This window comes from Trichogramma pretiosum, unplaced genomic scaffold (assembly GCF_000599845.2).
Source record: "Trichogramma pretiosum strain Unisexual culture from Peru unplaced genomic scaffold, Tpre_2.0 scaffold13, whole genome shotgun sequence".
In the NCBI taxonomy this organism is placed as follows: domain Eukaryota; kingdom Metazoa; phylum Arthropoda; class Insecta; order Hymenoptera; family Trichogrammatidae; genus Trichogramma; species Trichogramma pretiosum.
In genome coordinates, this window is record NW_019641606.1 from 922,731 (window position 1) to 945,505 (window position 22,775).

General features: G+C 44.2%; 2 protein-coding genes across 3 annotated transcripts in view; one reads left to right on the top strand and one right to left on the bottom strand.

Annotated features, from left to right (window-relative positions):
* The window catches only part of LOC106652015 (fat-like cadherin-related tumor suppressor homolog), a 173,784-nt gene that overhangs the window by 106,565 nt on the left and 44,444 nt on the right, over nucleotides 1-22,775 (bottom strand). The window lies entirely within an intron of this gene.
* LOC111693576 (ankyrin-3-like) lies at nucleotides 13,736-16,054 on the top strand. Its single transcript, XM_023458446.1, has 2 exons — nucleotides 13,736-15,467; nucleotides 15,588-16,054. Exons 1-2 carry the CDS (start codon nucleotides 13,736-13,738, stop codon nucleotides 16,052-16,054), a joined length of 2,199 nt encoding a protein of 732 aa, XP_023314214.1.

The window sequence follows — 22,775 nt, forward strand, 5'->3', positions numbered from 1 at the left end:
CATATGCATAGCAGAAGCAGTAGCAGCAGCAGCAGCAGAGAGAACGAAGAAACAGAGACAGAGGGAGAAGAGAGAAAGGCGAAAGAGGAAACAAAAAAAGTAGAAGAAGAATAAGAGAAACGTTGAAATGCAAAAGTACGTCACGAATATTATACATAACTGGGTCACGAGCTAGAGTGGAGCTAAACAACCCGAGTATACTACGCTGAATGTGTATTAGTGCGTTGTATCGAGCCTGACGATTCCTCTTCTCCCCCTCCTTATTTTTTATTATCCTACTCGCGAAAAATGATAATCCCCGTCGAAGTAAGAATAAGAGGCAGAGGAGCGCAGCGAGTCGTTTAATCGTTATCTTGTTCAGCGGCCGACTTGTTCTCTTGGGCAATTCCTTCTCTCTCGACCGAGCGCGATTATATAATCTGCACCTGGTATAAAGCTCGGGCCTGCACAGCTCTCTACTCTTCTTCTTCTCTCTCTCACAAACGAGTGCTTTTAAAGGATTATAATACAATCATGTCGATGAGTATTTTCAACGAGGAGCTGCTTGCTGCTGCTCTCGAGGAATCGAACGCTCGGCTATAATCTTTAGTGCTCGTCGTCGTTGTCGCGGGCGCAATATCCTAAAGACAAGGTGCTGGCAAACAACGATTCATTTTCGCTCTCTGTCTCTTTCTATGTTCAACGGCTTTAAATATCAAAAGGGTTTCTACTACTTTTTTTTTCTCTCTCTACTCGCCGTTAGCCACAGAGAGAAGTTAGCATCCGCGTCAATACCCGTGGCGCGCTTTTATCTCGCTCATCAAGCCCGAGTAAGGGGACGAGGAGAAAAGTAACAAAAAAAAGAGAGGAGAAAAAAAAAGGACGGAGAAGAAGGCGATTTTTCCATTGATTAAAGCGAATGGAATGGGGCAAAAAACGTCAAACGGAGAGAAGAGAGAAATGTACACGAGAACGAAGAAGCTGTTCTTTTGTTTGAAGGTACAATGCGGATGAATGATCAATGTACACGAATATAAAGTGCCTATGCCCGCGGTATACAGCATATCCGATGCGATACTTATATAAGTGAAAAGCCGACATAATTTTCCATGGATATTTTTCTTCTCTTTTACATTTCAAATTTAACACATGTAATATACAGCAGCTGGATGTATAATAATAATAATAAAATCATTAATCCTAACTGACCCGAAACGAATCTGACATAAATATGCATCGCAGCGCGCGCGCCTGAGTGGGCGATCCTTCCTAGGAATTTTATCACCGAGAAATAGCAATATCTCCTCTGGCTGGCTTGCGCGTATGTGCACGCACGGTGAATATAAAAATGCTTAGAGACTCTCTCGCCGTTGTAAAAAATCATATTCTTTGGGAATGAGAAAAAATACAATATATGTATGTAAAATAGCGCACGTGTGAGAATAAAAAGATTATATCTAGATACATTTTGTTTCTGCGTTACGAACGATAAAAAACTAGCTTCTTTTTTGTTCTTTCGGTTCGTTCGCGCAACGTTTGCCAATCAAGAGATCTGTTCTTTTAGTAAAAAAAAAAATGTGAATGCGAGTGGGAGATGGACGAGCAGCGGCGTAATCAACGAAAAATTGACGAGAAATATGCGCTTAACTGAATTTAACACAATGTGTGTACGCGCGTGCTTTTCAGAATCAAGAGTTTAAGAGTGTAAAGTTACACTTTTAAACCAATCTAAACAACTGTTTTCGCGCGCGGCAACTATGCACCGCGCGCGCAGTTTCGAATCTCGACGATGCGTTAAAGCTACTTTCCTCGGAGTTGGCGAACAAAAATCCAAAAAAAAAAAAAACGAAAGGAGAAACTCCGACGCATCTCTCTCTCTCTCTGTGTAGCTCACTCACCAGCAGGGTAAATCCATTACACTGGTTTGTGCCGCTAGGTAGGTATAAGGTATACATCGTAACGCGCACACAACTGTGTTGTAAGAGGAGATGTGTATATGCGCTATACACAACTCCTAACTCGCGCACAAACTTCGCGAGGCTCGCGTGATGTACGCGAAGTAGGGATATATATGCATGTTTAATAACTAGACGAAATACGTTAAAACTAGCTCGTATGTATACGATGAATGTTCGCGAAACTTTTTTTTTTTTTTTATGCAATTTAAGAAAAAAATTTCAAACCGATGGCAGGAAATTCCAACGTCACCGGGATTATTACGCGATCGATTTGCTTTTCTTGACAGGCGATTACCAAAGCTGCTCGCGCAGCAGTACCGGCATCAGCAGCACCTCCTTATTATTCATACATTCATGCTGTCTACATTTAAAGCCCCCCCTTCACCCCCTCAATCTCCGTAAAACATAATCCATTATTAAATTAATTCCTAACAGAGCAATCAGTTAAATGCAAATTGAATCAAATAACTAGCTTTGCATCCGCGTTTACTCCCCCCTCCAACCCCCAGCAGAGCTCGACTCTGTGGATAAGTCTCTCTCTCTCTCTCTCTCTCTCTGTTAGTGCACGCACATAAACACACTCGATTCCTCGTTTTTCCTCTTTTCTTCGTGCTTCTTCGCTTCTGTCTCTCTCTCTCTCTCCTCATCGTTTTAATTTTCTTTTCCGCGTATACACACACAGTTCTACTGCTGCTGCTGCTCTTGGAAACCTTCCGCTAAAAACTTAAAAGTCAGGGTTGGCTTTTAAAACTTGCAGCATAATAATAAATTAGAGTCGCACGGATAAGCAAAGAAAATAAATATATAATACATCAAGCGAAATAAAGTAGCAGCAGCGGGAGAAACGAGGCGAGAGTCCTCATTTATTCGAGCGAATTTCTCATTTCAAAAACGATACACACAAACAGATTAGAGCTCCCGATGCCCCCTCCACCGCCGCCGCTCGTGCTCAAACGTGCGGAATAATTATAATTCGCCGCGCGTGTACACACATTATATGGCTCTCTTGGCTTCTCCTTCTTATGTACACAAGAGAAGGAAGGCGAGAGATATAGCTTTTTTATGTATGTATATGTCGCACACCACGCGCGACACAAACTTCAATCCCCCGCGCACTTCCGAGGGGACCTAGCTGGTGTTGTTGCCGTATTATATGGGTGTGCGTCGTGCGATACAGAGAGAGAGAGAGAGAGAGAGAGAGAGAGAAAGAGAGTAGCAAGTTTGTGTCTTTTTTACCCCCAAAAGACTAATCTAAGTTGAAAACCACACTTACTTTCTCGCACTGCAAGCTCTCTCACTCGTATAAGCTCGCGACGCTCATTTTGTTTCTCACCGCGCGCGAAACTTATTTATACGCAACTGTGCTATAGGCTGTAAGCGCATACAGTGGACGAGGGTGTTACACACTATACGGCCGTGCTTTATTTATTTTTATTTTCATCTTTTTCTGTTTCTCTGTTTCTTCTACTCTCCTTCTTTTTTTTTCTTCGTCCATCCCTTGGCGATGAGGCAGAAAAAACATACATAGGTATGCTCAACGCGAAGCCGCCAGCCATCCAGCCAGAGCGAGCGAGCTGTGTATATATTTTCTTGGCCGAACTTTCGATTTTAGTCCTGCTCGTACCTTCCTTCCTTCTTTCCTTTTTTTTTCTGCTGCTGCTGCCGAGGCGGTAAAAAAGAGAGCCTGGAGAGGAGTGCGCCGCCGCGCGTACACGTACAGCAGGCACGGGGCTAACACACAAAGTCTTGAGTACTAAGCCGTAGGAAAGAGATAAAGTCGTCCGAAAGGCAAACTCGGGCTGCTGCAAGCGCGCGCGCGAGTTTTAGGGGATTTATCACGGCCAGTAAAATAGCAAGTAGCAGCAGCAGCACGCTCCTAGAGAAAAAGACTTGCAAGGGAAAATTATTTATATATTTCCCTTACCTATGCGGCTTGTGTGCAGCCGGGGTTATATTCTCTTCTCTACTTGCGGTGTATATCGTAAGCTTCATGCGCTTGGTGCAATATTGTTTTCTCCTCTTATTCTTCTTCTTATACTGCTACTACTATTTTTTTTTCCTTCCCTCGTGCCCGCTATATTCATCGAAATGTATACATTGTCACGTCACCCTTATTTTATTATAAACAATTATAATATTCTTAAAAATAATGTATATTCAAATAACGATAAACATGAAATTTCACTCTACGAACGGACGCACCAGCCTCGATCTACGGGATCTGACGACATCAAGCTAAGTGAAAAGAAAACTATAAAATTGCTAAAAACATCAAGTTCTATGAAAAGAACATCGAAATTTACACCTCTTACAAAGGTGTGAAATAGACACGCCATATCAAGCATTGATTAAATGTGAGGCGATGTCAGTTTAGCAGGAAGATCGATGAACTCGTAAAAATTAGCAAAAGCTGTCGTCAGGTTCTCACGGATGAGCAGGTGCTGACAGGTACTTTCTCCTATTTTTGTATGCGAAATCTAGTAGTATATATTGAGGACCCACGGAGGCCTCTGTGCGATTCGATTATCAACTTGTTCGGGGTGCGGAGCTCACGTCACTTTGTGCCGCGATTTTATATCATTTAGACTTGTATTAAATTGTGCCGCGAGTCCAATGCGGAGTGTAATTTGTGATCGAGACTAGTGCAGTTGGTGCAGTGCAGCCGACCAGGAGCGCCAGCCAACCAGTTGCAGAGTGAGCCATGATCTACACCGAGAATCGTCCACCAGGCTTATGTACATTATTTTTAATTAGTTGAGTAAGCCTAGGTGTAAGTTAAACTTTTGTATTTGAATGGATGAATGAAATTGCATTGTAATTTATTATAACAAATAATAACGACTACACCACTCCACACAAATAACTAACATCATATATACTTTCCCTCGTTGTCACCAGCCAGAATAAAATCAATATATATTATTTATTATAAATTGGCTCTCCACCCGTAACAACATCGTCTTCCGCAACGATTTATTCGTTTTCTCGTTATGCGGATGCGCTAGTCTTTCGCAAGGCAAAGACGATAGATAGAAAGACGTACTACTGCTACTACGGGTGGCTTGGAATATATATGAACGATTCTCGAGAGCAAAGTTTTGTCGCGCAAGATTCATGCATATTATATCCGAGCGGCTCGGCTCGCCTCTGCTCTCGCTCTCTCGCGCCGCAATGGTCGTTTCTCTACGTCTTGGAATGGCTTATATTTACATCGAAGTTGCAGTATACACAGCGGTGTCTCCTTTTCTCGATATGCGCGCAATATTGTCTGCTTCTGCTGATGCTACTGCTACTATTGCATGCATGGGGCCGTATGGACGACGTGGAAGATGTAGACGACGACTCGACCTATATATGTATACGCAACACACAAGGAGACTCATAGAGAGAAGAGAGAGAGAGAGAGAGAGATAATAATGTCGCTGAATCGACTGTGTGCTTAGGTCAGAAAGACGAGTGTATATATCTCGTCGTCGTCGTCGTCGCTTCTCTGTGTGTGCATGAATGAGCTTTCTCCCTCCCTCTTACTCGCTCTCTGTGCCATCCGCATTGGGCGAATACATAGTTACGTGTATAATATCGACTGTTGCCTGAGCATATATAGAGCGAACGCGGCTGTGCTTCATTGTAATTTCAAGTTGTCCCGAAGCTTTACTGTTGTTACAGTAACTGTCTCGTCGTCCTCGTTCCCCTCGTCGTCGTCGTAGTCGTCTACGTATAGTCGCGTCTTTGGTGACAGGCATGATGTGTACGAGAGCTAGAGCGGCGCACGCCATCGAGCTGCACGTCTAGCGTCTATATATGTACGAGCTTCGGTATCTATCTGTCTCTTTCTCTCTCTTCTTCCGTATAGCGTCGTTGCATTATATATAGATATAAACTTAGGAACGTATCCTACTTAAGGCATTTTCCCTGCTGACTGTCAGTCAATCCTTTCTCTCCGTATTCTCTCTCTCTCTCTCTCGGCGTTCCTGACACTGCTTCTACTGCTGCCGCTGCTGTTGTTGTTATCGTTTTCCGTTTTATCCTTCCGCGCTTTGTGTGTTACTGCTGCTGCGGGACGACGACGACGACGACGACGCCGACGACGACTGCTATTTACACTTTTCTGCGCCAGGACTATTATTCCATCCGAACTGACTCTCTTTTCCTATGCGACGTTAAACTGGCCTGCTATTGTTATCGTATTTACTACATTTATAGATAGGAGAGAGAGAGTCACTCTCGGCATGTCCCGTGATTTTGCCAACTGATTACGCTCGCTACGTACGTATACATCTCTGTGTACGAACGTTTGCAGCCGTTTGTCCCGTTTGTGCAGTTATATTGCATTTTCATTCACGATCGCACATTTTACGTCGAGCTACTTACGCGTGTGTACCGCTTACGGCATAGTAATGGTAATGGTATAAATAAATATCAGACACAGAGAAAAGGGGGCTTATCGCGTTATATCACGCGCGTGCGTGTGGTGTGTAATGGCGAGCGAGAGACGAGCGAGCGAAAAGCGTCTGCGAAGAAAACAATGGAAGGCTTTTTTTTTTTTTTTTTAATTCGAGTCGCTATACGTCCTGCAGAGACTCGGGCGCGCGATAACGGAGGCTGCCGAGGCTATGACGTATACTTATTGCAACAGCTGCTGCTGATGTTACCATCGCTGCTGCCTGCTTGGAGTGATGAATTCTTAGCGTGCAAAATTTCGCGAGCTCGGCGGCTCGAGGCTCATCCTTAAGCTACCTACGGCCAGGCCATCGTCGTGTATGGGCCGCGCCGAGCCGCACATTAATCAAAGCCCCATTGAATGGGCGAGAGAAGTTTTTGAAAGATCTGTACTACTGCCTGCACCGCGCTACTTCCTTCTCTCTCCGCCCTTCTCTCTATTTTACAGCCATTGCTACTGCTGCTGCACAGCTTTGGATTAAAAATATGACCACAGTGCCTTTTCTCCTCTGGTCGGTCGCGAGGCGGCGGCAGCAGCAGCAGCACCCAACACGATGGGAAAACTTGCGACTCTGTAACATTGAGAATGTCGGTGCGCGCTTGCAATAGCTACAGCGGCAGCAGCAGCTCTGGCAAATTCAAAACTTTGGAGTTAAAGCGCGGCGAAGAGAGAGAGAGAGTCGAATATGCCCAAGACTCCCCGAGACTCCGGCCCCGGCTCAGCGCGCGTATATTATATATGAAACGAACAAGACTTGTGTGCGTACATATAGCTCCTTGAGTCTTTCTCTCTCTCTCTCTCTTACTTGGACGCGCGGACGGAGAGTCGAGTCAGTGTATAAGAGAGCGCTCCGCGTGCGCACACAGCGCATATGAAAGAGCGAGAAAGAGTCGAGTCGCAGCCCGGAGTTCTGCTGAACAAGCCTAAGGAATATACGTATAGTACTATATACCTATGGATGGCTGCTGCTGCCCAAGGCAACACCGAGTCTGTCTTCTTCTTCGTCTTCTCCTCTATTTCTTTTTCTTCCTACTTCTCTCTCTCTCTCTCTCGGATATTGTTCAAAAGTTCACCTTTGCAAACATTTCTTCTTGGAATAAACCTCGCTCAGCTAGCCTCGCCTCCCTCGGTCTTTCCTCTTCTTCGTCTCTCTCTCTCTCTCTCTCTCTCTCTCTCTCTCTCTCTCTCTCTTGACTTGTTACAAAAGTAGAGGAGTAGAAGGAGGCCGTTATTATGTAAGAAGCTTGGCACAAGCTTTCAGTAAATTGTTCATTAAACGCTCGACTGCCACTGTTATTCAACAATGTTAGCTATAGCAACGTTAGCAATGTTAGCATCCCTGCACAGCGTGGAATATACAATATCGTCGCAAATTTTTCGCGTAAATTGACGCTGACCTAATTCTTTGATTGATGTGTTTATCGCACAAACACAAGTAAAGCACGTCTCCGCATATACTATAAAGCTTATAGAGTTTTTCTTCGGAATTCCAATCGATATTTACTCTGTCCTTATATTTGCATAATCAACGTTGGCGCACCACGGCTAGAATATTATCATATAGATCCAAGTACGTGTGAGTGTGGCAGGGGCTCTTTTGGGCCAAAAAGGTTTTGATATTTAGGTTGGCAGCGAAGGTATATAGTAGAACAGTGCACATTGGGTCGTCGTCGAGTCGGTGTTGCTGCTGCTGCTGCTGCAGGCACATGTACTTTATCGCGCCGCCAGCTAATAACGTGCACTGAACACTAGCTATTGCTCCTTATAAGCCCACCTCTCTCTCTTCTCTCATATATGCTGCAGCCCGTTGGAGAACCCTCATAACTTCTAGTCCACATGCTCTCGCTACCTTCGTGCGCGCGTGTGTGTGTATATGTGAATATATTACGAGTGTATGCACGAGCGAGAGAAAGAGGACACACGTTAACGCGACCTTTGAATATTGCGCCCCTTTCCTCGGAGCCAACCTCGAGCTTTTGCCTATGTACCTAGTACTGTTCCGTGCGAGTACAGTAGTGCGCGGAATATAGTCCCTCTCGTTCTCTTGGTGCAAAGCTCATTCCTCGAGGAGTCAGAAAGGGGGCGAGTCCTGGAGACATGTACGTATTTATATACGTATGCGCGCAATATGGGTGTTTCTCGGTATATGATATACATGCCACGCTAAAGCGTCCGCGAGTCAGTGTAGAGAGAGAGAGAGCTGAGCATCGTCGTCCGCGTGTTTGCCTCGCTGCTACTGCTGCTGTGCTGTGCACATACTATACGTGCTCGTAGGTAGCTAGTATAGGTAGGTAGGATATATAACGCTCCGTGGAACACACTGCTATACGTGTATAGCTGTCCAGCCGTCATTCCAAAACGACATATCTGGCCTCGTTTCTCGCTCCTCTGGATTTTCGATATTAATCATATGCGTATAGCGTATACGTATATTATATATAATGCATGTGCGCAGGCAAGAGTCCGCCATGCGCGGCGAGCAGAGCTCTTGCAGTTGCACTCCAAACACACACGAGGCATTTATATAGAGTTCACCTTCTATGTACGTTATAACCTGCTATACACGTTATGCATCGCTATATTTGTACGCGGGACTCTGGGATGTATATAAAACACGTATACATGTCAATTATGCATATGCATGGCATATAACCGAAAAATTTGAAAACGCGTCCGTGTAAACTCTTCCTCGCTAGGTATACAGTGTCAGCCAGCTAGCAGTGCACCCCGAGCTTTCCTGTCGCGCACCGGTCATGAAAATGAACAAATATCTCGTGCGCCTACTACTTGGCGCGCACAGAACAAATACATATAAGCGTGGCAGTAGATATTTTATGCATGAGTACACGCGGCCACACATACTGCACGGGAGAGGGAGAGAGAGAGAGAGATGGAAAATTGCACAAGCTATAAAATCTTAACTACACGCTTCATCCGTGTGCTTTATTCATTATCAATTAAGCTTCGTGAAAAAAATATAGTATGCATAAAAAGCGGATCACTTGTATTAACTGAACGAGAGAGAGGCCGGGCATTAATGAGGGGATCGAGTCGTCAAATTAAGGAACACATACCACGTAGTGTATGTGAGAGAGAGTTCATTAATGACAAATGGCAATGTGTTCAGCGCCGCAAGCATTTATACGTACTTCGACCAGAATTTAAAATATAATGATCATTATAACAAAAAATGAACCAATGAAGAGCTGCTGCTACTGGATGAGAACAAAAAATCTGAATAATAGCGATCAGCGAGGAAAAGTTCGATTCGCGAATGTGCTGCTCGGGAAAGCTGCTGCTGCGGCTGCCTACGCTTTTTTTTCGGGGTACATTATATTCGATCGAGCGGAAAAACGAGCAAAGAGAGAGAGAGAGAGAGCGCCGCTTAGAATCACTCGTTCGTCGTCGCGACAATTGTGCGTGGCAAGCGCCGCCGCGCGCCGTGCATGACTTGCACGATTATTAAAAATCACACGGGCGTTCAATCGAGCGAAGAGTAAGCGATTCGAGCGACGCGAGTAGTAGAAGAGAGAAAAGTAATTTTTCATCGTCATTCTTTAACGAATTTATGGAATGAATATAAAATCTTTTATATTCTGAAACATTATGGAGCACACACAGTGCAGAGGAGTAGTTATACGTACTGTGCTCGCGAGCTGTATGCAGCAGAACTTTCGAAAGCTCTTCTGGATTCTTTAGCTTCGGGAGCCCGAGCGGGCGCATAGCATAGCATAGCTCTGCTCCTGCAATATAGCTGCGAGGCTTCTTCTTTAGTGAAATTTAACGTCTCTCTCTCTCTCTCTCGAGTTCAAAGAATATGTTACTCATTTGCACGCGAAGGGGGGCAACTATTGGATTATATCGAGCGGCAGCGGCAGAGAGACTCGCATATAATACAGACGCGCGCGGCGGTGCATCAGACAATGCCATGAAGAAGAAGAACGAAGACGAAGAAGAAAGTGGTGGCAGCGGCACGTGGAGAGAGAGAGAGAGAGAGAGAGATACACGTAAGAATCGGCGTGAAAGGATGGGCGGGTGCATGCGCGCGGGCTAAAGGCGTCTGTGCAGCCGTCGACGACGACGACGACGACGACGACGACGACGTGAGAAAAGTGTAAACGCTTTCATTGTTCTGCAAAAGCGCGAGTCTAGTCTGCAGCTGCCGCCGCTGCTACTTGCACTTGCACACTCCTTTACACAGACAAAAGCAGAGATAAGAAGAGAGGCATTGTCGATGGCGCTTGACTCTCTTTTCTCTTTCTCTCTCTCTCTTCTACCCTTTTTTTTTATTACTTTTGTGCCGCGCACACAGCTCGCACGACGACGACGACGACGTTATTTTTTTTCCTTTTTTTTCATTCTCGCGCGCGCGCGCCTGTCTACCTTTCGCTATCTCTCTCTCACCCTGGAGCAACATGGCGGCACCTTTAGTACTGTAATCGTCCTCGGTAATACGATAAAATTCCATTGACGATCATTGCTGCTTTGTAGTAGTGTAATATAACTTGAGAAATACAGGAGGGAGAGAGAAAGTTCCACAGAGCTCGCGCGCGCGACGCTACGTGATTTATAATATTGATTTTTCAGACTCTGTAATATCTCGGTGTAAGGAAATTACCGGCATGGACGCATGCTTGCCTCCCTCCTCCCCCCCACCACCACTTCCATCTTCCGGAGAACGAAATTATTATACTCGAATGTACTGTGCGCGGAGAGCTGCATTGTTATTCCCGACACTCCGTGTTATAAGAATGTATTACAATTTTACACCGTGCGTGCTTTATAACTGCAAGACGCGACGTAAACGTATATACACTTTATACACAAAAGAGAAACGGCGCGCGGGAAAATAATTGCTCGAGCTTTCCAACTATTTAATATTGCCTTGGGTGTATACAGTACCTAGATAGCCGCGGTAGTAAAGCGTGTCAATCACAATCGCGGCGCATTTTAAGCTTTTGTGTTTTCATTACGACTATCGCTTCAGCAGCGAGGGAAAGGGAAAAGGGGATCTTTGGCGCTTTATAGCTGCATATAGCTGTGCGCTCGGTTTTTACGACTTTGACGCGCGGATTATCTCTCTCGGTTTGACTCGCTGCTCTCTCGCTCGACTCTTGATCAATCGAGGAAAATTTTTCGTTAAGTACCAGCACGTTTCGAATATTTTCGTAGAGAATCTTCTTTACGCGCGTTGAATGTAGGTGGCTCTTGAGTTGGCCGAAAAATATCTTCGTATACATAACCATGTTGTAGAAATATATGGATCATCGAAGAATGGATATTTTTAATTAAAACTCCTGAAACTGTTGTTTGACTTATACAATTATTTTTACTTTGCCACTTGCAGATTTACAGATTAAGGTACAGCATTCCCTCCGTATACGCGGGGGTTACGTTCCAAAAAAGCACCGCGTACGAGGAAACCGCGTATACTGAAACCAAGCTCTTATGGGATTTCAGGAGTTGCGTTCCTAGGAATCTCAAAATTTAGGAAAAATGTACAGAAAAATGATGAAATTAACGTATATTTAATACTTTATTGTGAAAAAAAGTCAGTTATACGCGATTGCTTGATTTTTCTTTGATAATCTTTGTATAAATCTTCGTAGATTTGAGCTGCTGTAGAACATATATGTTTAAAGTGCATGCTACGAGTTAATACTTTAGTAAGTACAGCATGTTTACCCAAATGTGCAGCGCTATTTCGAATATTGGCAGCGTTATCTCGTATGGTTCGAACTGTGGATTCATTAACATTAAATTTTCTTCCAACAGCCGCGACTTTCTCGCCGTCGTCGAGAAGATTTAAAATTTTAATTTTATCAGCAATGTTTAAAACTTTTCTGGATTTAGGTTTTGATGGTTTTTTTGCACTTGGAGCCATGATTTTGATTTTATTGCACAATAATATTTTTCAATGTCAACAATAAAAAAAATTGGTTATGTCTTGCAAAAAAATTGAGCTCCGAATTCGACTTAGATCCGCGTATACAGAGGACAAAAAGCGCGTATAAGGGAGGAATGTCTCAAACAGCAAACCGCGTAAGTCCGAAACCCGCGTATAAAAAATCCGCGTATAAGGAGGGACTGCTGTACTCGCCATCTAGCGGGGTAGGTCTAAAATAGTATAGTAGCATTTAAGATGGCTGAAAACTTGTCTGAATTTTTGAAATATAATGAAATCGTCATTTTCCGTCATTTAAAATGCGTCTGAGAAATTTGTTAACGAAAAATTAATTAATTATAAAGTATTGTAAAACATTTTATGTAATTCTTTTTTGGTTATTAGGATATAATAAATTTTGTAAATTTCTCCCCAAGCACGAGTATATCTTTATTTTCTCATGCCTTTTCAAAGTTTTTGAAAATTATGAATCGCGCGCACGCCTATGCGACTCGCGCACAGACGAATGCGCAGTAGGCTGTATCACGCACACACAGTTCTAGTGTTTTCGGAGCCGACTTTCACACCCATGTGTTTGCTTTGCATAACGTAATTTACCTGTAAAAGGTTTTTTCCCCGATTAAATGTTTATTTTTATTTTTTGTGACCAAGTGTTGTTTTCTACGATTGTTTTCTCGAAGCAACGTTTTTCAAAATAGCGTATATGATTTAAAAAGAATTAAGTAGAATTGAAAATATTGAAATAATATTCTTGAAGTTATAAACAATTACCAGAAAAAAATATTCGATTTTCGAAGAAGGCTCTAGTTTTTTACTTTTCACCCAATTTTTCGATTGTCAATCATTTTGATACGCTGTTTATTAAAATTCTGCATTTAATTTTGTTACGAAATTATTTTTAGAAAATTATCGGACGTCCCGTGACTTTTTTTGTTTTTCAAAATATTTATCGCAAAACAACGTTTTCTTTAATCCCGACTTATTAAAAATAACAATATAATAATATTTAAGGTTTACACGTGCTTTATAGCAGACGATGCGCTTGCATACGCACAACGCGAGTGCACACTGCACATGCTACTACTCAAGACGCCACCAAGTAGTCAAAATTTCACGGAGAAAGTGACTAGCGCATTGATCGTATTGAACGCATCCGGTCAGTTCACTTTGAGATTTCATCGCGCACGCAGTGCTAGATCGCATCATTGAGTAATACAAGTAACCTATAACACTGCCACTTTTACGACCACGTGTTTGTCGCATATACAACTTGTTTGACTGTTCAGGTGAATATTCTTACACAAATTTGTTCATTGTCGTATACGAATAGCGATAAGACGCCGCAGTGTAAACAGTGTAAAATCGCATCAGTTGCAGAAAGTGTTTTTGTGAAAAAAATTAAATATATCTTCAATTTCAATCGATTGTGTTTGTGCGTGAGTGCCTAAAACAATGCCTTCATCCAAAAAATCTATATCCAAAGAAGCTTTAGAGTATAATTATGGCATGAACAATTTGCTTAGATTGAAGAACTTACAAGAATCGGTCAAATGGGAAATCGAAGAGAAGCGGCACAAGTTTTTACATGAATTTTACGCCTTGATCCAAGAGCTGAGAGGCCCAATTCCTTATCTCCAGTACATTTTTAAAAAGGAAGAAATCGATTTGTTCCTCGTCGATGCGCTGAAACTCGATGGCAGCGAGATTCAGGCGGATAAAATCATCGAGTTCTTGATCAAAACCGAGTACAAAGACAAACCCGACGTTGAAAAATACAGCCGCAAGAAACTTTTGCATCGCAACACTCCGTTGCATTATCTGGCTAAAAACGAGTTCAAGGGTAGGAATAACGTGATCAAGGATCTGTTTACAATTTACGACTGTTTCGACGTGAATTATTACGACGACTCGGGCCTAACGCATTTCCACGCAGCCTGTAAGTTTGGTTGCGTGGACGTCGTCGAGAAATTCATCGAGCTCGGCCAGGATCCCAATTGCTACGAGTGCGAATCGGAGGAGAAATACCCTCGTTCGCCGCTACATCTGGCTTTGGAGTACGGCTCCATAAGGGTAGCCGCTTTACTGTTGAGAAGCGGTGCCGACCCTAATTCGGTCGGCGAAGATGGATGTACCCCTTTGCACGTCATTTGCCAGAACGGTGAACTTTTGTCGCAAGCCCGTGAAATGGAGAGATTATTCAAGTGCAGCAACGAGCGGTATGCGCGGGTGAAAGTCGACGCTCGAGATAATCTAGGCCGGACGCCGATGCACTACGCCGTGGCTCAAACAGAGGTGGGGTCCCTGAGCTTCGGCAGAGACAACCCAATCGGAGTGCTGATGGAACACGGCGCCGATCCGATGGCAGCCGACGCGGAGGGCTTGACACCCATGCATATCATTTGCCAAAAAGATGTCGACGATTCGTACGCGGATACATTCTGCGACATGCTTCCATCGACGGCCCTGAAGGAGACGTGCGTAGAGGCGCTGGACAAGTCGGGCAACAGACCGCTGCACTACGCACTGAGAGGCGGACTCCGGAGGACGTACGCGGCGCTGCTGAGACGAGGCGCCGATGCGAATCGCGCCAACGAGTACGGACAGACTCCGGCGCACATGATATGCGGAAGAAAAGAAGACGACGGATTGATGGGGGAATTCGTCGCGATGAATGACATAAAAGCATCGTTAATGAGACCAGTTTCTCTGGCTCCGTTGGAGGTCGATAGCCGGGACAGGTGGGGGCAGACGCCGCTCCATTTGGCCGCGGCCAACGGCTTGAAGACAGCCACCAAAGTGCTGTTGAAGAACGGCGCCGATTCTAATGCGACCGACTCGAACGGATCGACTCCTCTGCATTTGATTTGCACGAGCAAACACAACGACGACTTGGCCAAGATCTTTTTTGCGATCAACGACGAAAAACAGCAGCCGATCAAGGTCAACGCCCGGGACAATTCGGGCAACACGCCGTTACACTTGGCACTGAGGTACGCGGACAGAGTCTTGGCCGAGATGCTGCTGAGGCGAGGCGCCGATCCGAACCTGATCAACCATAAAGGATCGACACCTCTGCACTTCATGTGCGCGAGAGAGGACGACAATGACTGGTTGGCGAGGGTATTTTTCAGGGCCTGCGGCGACATGGAGAAGACCGTGAAGATCGACGCCCGGGACAATCGGGGCCGGACACCGCTGGAATTGGCCGTGGCGAATATCGCTCAGTACACGGTCGCGTGCCTCTTGGATAGCGGTGCCGATGTATCCAACTTTGCCTTTCCCTCCGAGATTTCTCCTCCCGTAGTAATCAAGGACGAGTTCATTGATTTTTCGGACGAGTTCAAAATGATACTGGCGTCTTGTCCACTGAACATCCTCGGACATCTCAAGAAAAGAGGATACGAACTGGACCAAAGCGGCGCCCTCGTCGTCGTGAAATTTTTCACCAGGTATCGATTGTTCAAGATGTCGTCGGATGTAACCAAGTGTTCGCGTTGCGCCGCGAAGCAGGCCAAAGAGGCGGGAACATCAGACTCAGAGTCAGAGGAATTTGAAAATGTATGCATCGCTGCTAAAAGCCCCGGAGAAGCTTGCGTCGTGCACAAGGTCGAGAAGCAAACGAGGAAATTCTTTCTAGAGTGGGCGCTGGAATTTTTTATGGAGCTTACGCGCGATCGAGTGCCATATCTCTGCAGTTCACAGATCATGGAACAGTTGAGGAACAGAGATTTATGTAATGTTTGCTTGGCGGGTGAAATTCAAGATCTGTAATGGCAATCAGCATATTGGTTGTATTTTTGTTCATGCATTAAATTGTACAACTTTTCGATGTCATTAAAATAAATGAATTAAAAAATGAATTTAAATCATTAATTTACTTGGAGTTACGTTTTTTTTATATTTAAATTTTACAGGTGTCAGACAGTACTATTTCTATACAAGAAACTCAAAGATGAGAACGAAAAAAGAATTTCTCACTCTTTTCACGAGCTTCATAAACAAAGCACGGACATTTTTACTTAAATTATTGCCACGCGTACATACACACTTGTTAAAGGGAGAGAGACGCGTGTAAATAAAAAAAAAACGTCCATCGACAAAGAATATTCATCACGGCGTCGCGTATAACTGTACAGTATACACAAACGCATTTAACGAAAAGTGTGAGAATGTGTGCTCTCGCGGTTCCACGCGTGCATCATCGGGTCGAGTGCAATCCTCGAGATTGGCTCGAGCGCGCGAGCCCCTTTACGGAAAAAGAAACAAGCCCGCGCGCGTCGGAGAGAAAGAGAGAGAGAGTAAAACACCGCCAATGACCATAATATGCGAGCCGGAGACGAATTGCCTTGGCTTAGCTCGTTGCGTACACATCATTATTATTATTACTGCGCCAGAAAACGTGTGTATGTGTGTGTGTGTGGGTATGTGTGAAGCGAGCGACGCGCGGCCCCGTGTGTTATATACACTTGCACTTTGAAGCTCGTGGGAATCGCTATTATTTTCGCTGTCATTTGGCGAGCGCGAGCACTTCTCTCGATATTTTACTGAATGCCGGGTAATTTTCTAAAAAAGAAAGAAAGAGAGGAAAAAGAATCAATCAATAATTTTCATTGCTCGTTCGAGCTTATAATTTTAATGTGATTTTCTAAATGACCACTCAAAAATCTAATGTAATGCGCGTTTCTCTTTCTACTTGATGTCCTTCTTTTTTTTTTCATTAGAAAACAGTCATTTCGTAAAAAAAATCTCAGCGAATGTATATCACGGTGACGCAAAGACCCGATGCCGCGCACGACGACGATGATCTTTATGTATGCGAACGTATAAATTGATCTCGAGTCTTCGCGCGAAGTACCGGCGAGGATCATCCTCCAGTGGTCACTCGAGAGATTCCAAGAGGATCAATTTCTAATTTTCCACGCACTCCACGACGATGTGGGACGACTTCCTGCGCATACTTTTTCCCAAAGGTTATCAAACGAGAGGCGGTGGCGGCGGTAATTTCATTAAAAATCACGCAATGCTAGAGGTGCGCGGCGCAGCACAGTACACGCGGTAGAAACTCGCACGATTAATATTCAAATGGGTCAAGCCAACTTTCCAGTCGTATACGTGTGTGTATGTCCAGTGTGTGTGTGTAACAGTATGTATATGCGCCCGCAAAGCAATATCATAATAATTCGTTCAAAAAAACACGCGTGCTTCAACTTTTGTCAACGCGTACATGTATGTGTGTATCTGCGCGCGTGGTATTTATTCAAATTCTTGCGCGGTATCACAGAGGACAGAAGCTACTGGGCGCTAGCCACTGGCGTGTGCACAGCCGCACACAGAGGTACTGGTCCAAGGTATAAAACGCGAGCGAGAGACACCGAGCCAGCTAGAACAAAATTTAGATGCATCGCGTGCAACAACAAAGCAAAACTGAGCGGCTAATTAAAATGTGTGGCTAAATACGTATACACACACACTTATTGCATGTATGTGTATAGGGTTGCAGCAGTGGTGCCGCATGCTGCTACTGCTGGCACGTCACCGAGCCACAGGCCAAGTTTCGTCGCCCGCTTCGCGCGCGCGCGCGAGAGAGAGAGAGAGAGGATATACCGCTATGACTACTATAATATGTACAAAAGAATACGAAATTTTAATTAGTTATATGTGTGACCTGGTCCGGTACGTCGAGAAAAGCACAAGGCGAGAGAGCTCTATATTACATACGATGCTAAAACGTATGCATGCATGTGCAGTATAATAAAAATCGGTAAATTTTGATGCATGAGCCGCAGTTGCAGCCGGGGGGCGGCGAGTATAATACCTCATACGCGCGTGCTAATGATGATGTATAATTCTCCGTATATTGTATATCCTCCGGCAGCTGCAATATACATAACATGCAACGTGAGCTGGCAGACGAGCAAGAAGTCCCAAATTTCTCATCTTTTCGTCCATTAGTTGATAATAAACAGTATATAACGTGTGCGATTGTTATACCTATATACGTGTACGCGTACACAGAGTCCCCGGCGGGGATGGAGAGCGAATGCGCATGGATATCGTTAACGCGGCGCAGCGCGAGGCAGTATAGCTGTGCTTGCGAATGATATAAACTGTGACGCGATAGTAAACCCGTTAATCTCCGGGCCTTTATGGTGCACGCACGCGTACACAGACGCGTCAGACGCACGCATGTAACAGGTGAGGAGAGGGACAGTATAAAAGGCACAAATTGAAGCTTTGTTCGCGTTGCTTTGCTGTGTGTGTGTGTGTTCGCAAGCACCGAATAGGGAGCTTCGATGTCTCGCGCGCGCGCGCCTCTAAACGTTTTATTGCGAATTCGCTCATCGCGCACACGACGCCCTATATATCTAGTTGTAACGCGACAAGTGATTATTACTATTATTATTTTTTCATATCGTTTTATAGTAAGCGCGACTAAAATTGACCCACATAATGTATGCACAAGTGGGATTTCATTTTAACAACCATCATAACGTGCGTTGAATTTATTATTGCGATCCTGCAGTATAACGCGTGCGCTGTATAATTAAATAAAGACCAAAAGCCATAACATAATTGCGAATAAATTTTGCCATTAGTCGTTTACAGTTCCTAATCAGAAGCTGGTCGAACTATAACAAGCTCGTATGTATAGTAGTATACACGCAACGACCTACGCTCACGCGTGTGTGTACGTATACGAGTTGCTCGATTTCCTCATAACGCGAGTGCGGCCTTTACGTGTATGTATATAGCGCGGCTCGTGCAGCGGCAAAGTGCAGCTTTAGTTAGCGCTTCTATGTCGCGCGCAGCACTACCACTATACACTATTTCGCATCGGTCTTGGTTTACCAGCCATTCAAATTGCTTGTCTAATTTTCCCGTAAGGAACTTGTTCGACTTGCCAGCAGACCTAGAATAAGCGCGTGCATAGGGCAAAGCCGAGAGAGCCTAGAGCTCTGGCAGACAGAGAGAGAGAGAGAGAGAGAGTCGTTAGTTAACAAAGGTATACCTACGTATGTATAATAATAATACACGGGCGCGTATGTATACACCGAATGCAATGCGCAACTAATAAGCCCCGCGTATACGTATAGCAGGCCTGATGCATATATGAGCGCGTCCAGCATAAGTCGGCCACCCCGCGCGATTACGGCATTTTTGGCCGAAAGTGTCGTATGTTTAGCTCGCTCGGAAACGTTTACCAAGGGTCAGAAAAAAAATCCAAACCCATGGATCGATAGATTTTTTCCTCCTTTTTCTAGTGGTGTAACTCAAAAAATTCTTAAAAATTGATTTTGAGGTTAAAACTCGACTTGAATGTTTAAGTCCATTTTCCCAAAAAATGTATCCTCCGATTGCAATTTAAACTGCACCAATCGAAAGAGGAGGCAAAAATCTATCGGAAACGATGTTTTCCAGGATGGAGAAATGATAAGAAGTATTAAAGATATCGAGATGAATAGCGCGGGACGGCGCGCGCGGACCTGTTTTCCTGCCTATGTCTTTTCGACTCGCTAAAAAAATGCTGGAAAAATAATTTAAACACGTAAATCGATAGATTTTTTCCTCTTCTTTCGATTGGTAATGTTAATTTTGAGGTCAAAATTGAAATACTAGAAGAAATATTGACTTAAAAATTCAAGTCAAGTTTTGACTATGAAAAAAATTTTTGGGAATTTTTTCAATAACACCATCAGAAAGAAGAGAAAAAAATCTATCGATTTACGTGTTAACATTATTTTTCCAGCCCTTTTTAAGCGATTACAAGGGAGTCGAAAAAACAAAGACACGGCGCCGCGTGTGTGCCGCCGCTGGCGCACGGAAAACAGGTCCGCGCGCGCCGTCCCGCGCTATTCATCTCGATATCTTTAATACTTCTTATCATTTCTCCATCCTGGAAAACATGGTTTTCGATAGATTTTTGCCTCCTCTTTCGATTGGTGCAGTTTATTTTGAAATCGGAGGATACATTTTTTGGATAAATCGACTTAAACATTCAAGTCGAGTTTTAACCTCAAAATCAATTTTTAAGAATTTTTTGAGTTACACCACTAGAAAGAGGAGGAAAAAATCTATCGATCCATGGGTTTGGATTTTTTTTCTGACCCTTGGTAAACGTTTCCGAGCGAGCTAAACATACGACACTTTCGGCCAAAAATGCCGTAATCGCGCGGGGTGGCCGACTTATGCTGGACGCGCTCATATGTACAAAGAGAGAGACAAGGAAAAGAGTGGGTGAAGAGGAAGTAAATGACTTTTGCGAAATAGATCCATCAGCATTATCGCTTCTGTAAAATCGCTCGTTCGCTTGCAGTGCAGCGCAGCGCACGAGGTTGTATGCACGTACGCCCGTGTCGTTTCCGTAATACGTTATATGTACGTAGTTTCGCACGCGTATATATGTATCACAGGCGGCTCGGGCCATCAAAATACAATCAATTACAATCAGTGAGATGATTGTGTATATGTATCGTGAAATGTATATCCTACACGTTGCGATGAAAATTTTCAACTTTTCGATGAACTTTGTGAACAAAAAAAATAAAAAGAAACATTCAAGTATCGATGTAAATACAACTTTCCGAAAAATAAAATTTTTTTTGTCGTCGTCGTCGTCGTCGTCGCAGGATCGTTACTATACTACAACTCGTTATTTTTTATTTCATTTTCTGCGCCTCTACGCGCGAGCGACGGGAAAAATTGTTGCTGGAAGCCGTCAAAAATAGCCAATTCAGCTCTCGTCGTCGTCGTCGTTTCGTATAAAATTCAGATTAGCCGTGATAGGCGTACGAGCTAACGTTCCCTACGTACATATATACCGGTAGTTCGCTCGCTCGCTCGCGCCCGTGCATTGCGCGGGCAATATACATACGTCGTGTGTCATTAGCCGCGTCGCGTATACTATACGACTCGCGCGCGTCGCGTTCTCTGGTACTCATACCGTACACGATGTGTATTACGGAATTAGCATAATTTCAAGTCTGCACGCGACGACGACGACCGAGCGACGTTGGGCTTGCGACGAACCGAAAAAAAAGAAAAGAAAAAAGAAAAGAAAAATAGGAAAAGAATTTTTTTTCTTTCCTATATGCATTACGTAAATAGGGCGGCAATAGTGCGCGTGGGTGGGTGAGCGCCGAAAAAAATAAGAAAAAAGAAAAGAAAAAGGAGAGAAGTTAAAACGAAAGTCTATGGGGGCGCACTCGGGCTCGTGTACCGGCGAATATAATTTGCATGACCAACCCGGAAGTCGTTTGATTCTTATCCTAGAGACTACAGTATATACGTATACACACACACACACACTTGAAGAGATTTACTCCATTACCATGACATCAAAGTGTATAGGTGTATGCATCTTTGTGTGTGTGTGTAAATGTACTACGTTATAGACAAGAAGTCTCAACCTGCTTTGCTTTGGCTGGCAAAATATGCTTCTCTCTACCTCTCTTTTCGATGCGCTCGCTGGTATATACTTCGAGCGTCGGTGTAAATAGCCGCTGACACTAATTAATCGCACGAGTTGATCCTAACAAGTAGCGCGTCTCAGTCTCTACTCGCTACTCGTTCTTCTATACGTCTCTTTCAAGTCTACCTTTGGCTGCTGCTGCTGCTGCTGCTGCTGCTGCTGCGCTGCTCGAATTTACAAACCTTCGTTATGCTGCACATAGATACGAACCGAGACGACGGCAAAATATAAACGCGCAAAAGCGTAGTACAGACACACAGGCAGTCATTCGTCGTCTACCGTCTATATAGTAACAACATCGAGGAGAGAAGGAATGATAATTACGCTCTGCGCGCGTCAAGGCAAAAAGTTACATCGCCGTAAATGATCATCATTTCGGAATACACAATTTATATTACCGTGTACAGTAATTTCCGAATGAAAAACGAATGAATCGTCGTCGCGCTAAGCCTAAATTAATTCGAAAATCTTGGAAAACGAGTATGAGTATTAGTAGTACGCGGGCTAATGTCCAGAAAAGTAGCCGCGCTGTCGTTAATTTACGATCCTCGCGCGACTGCCGGGAAAAGCTAAATTGCCCGCGAGTCTTTAAGCTTATATATATACTCTTTAAATCTTAATGAACAGCTGCTGCGGCTGCTGCTGCTGCTGCCGAGCACCCACCGCAAGTTCACGTAAGATAACAGCAGCAACCTTTGAACCTTTATAAGCGTCTCTAGCGCTTAATATACGAGCCTCGAAAAATAATTTAGTACGGTAGTACGTGGCGCGCGCGAAAAGCGTTAGAAAGTGCCATATATGTATATATGTGTGTCCCCGAAGTACGATGTCAGCTTTGGTTTATACGCGTTCTTTTTGATAAATTACGAGATTCTCTTTTTTTCGAACTTCCGATATGTAACGCTCTTTAACGCCAATAGGTACGCAGTAGCGGCGCTCGTATCGCCTTTTACGGCTTCTCATCGCGGCGTAGCACGTTTTACGTCTGTGTCTGTGTGTGGGATAGAAAAAGAAACAGCTTGG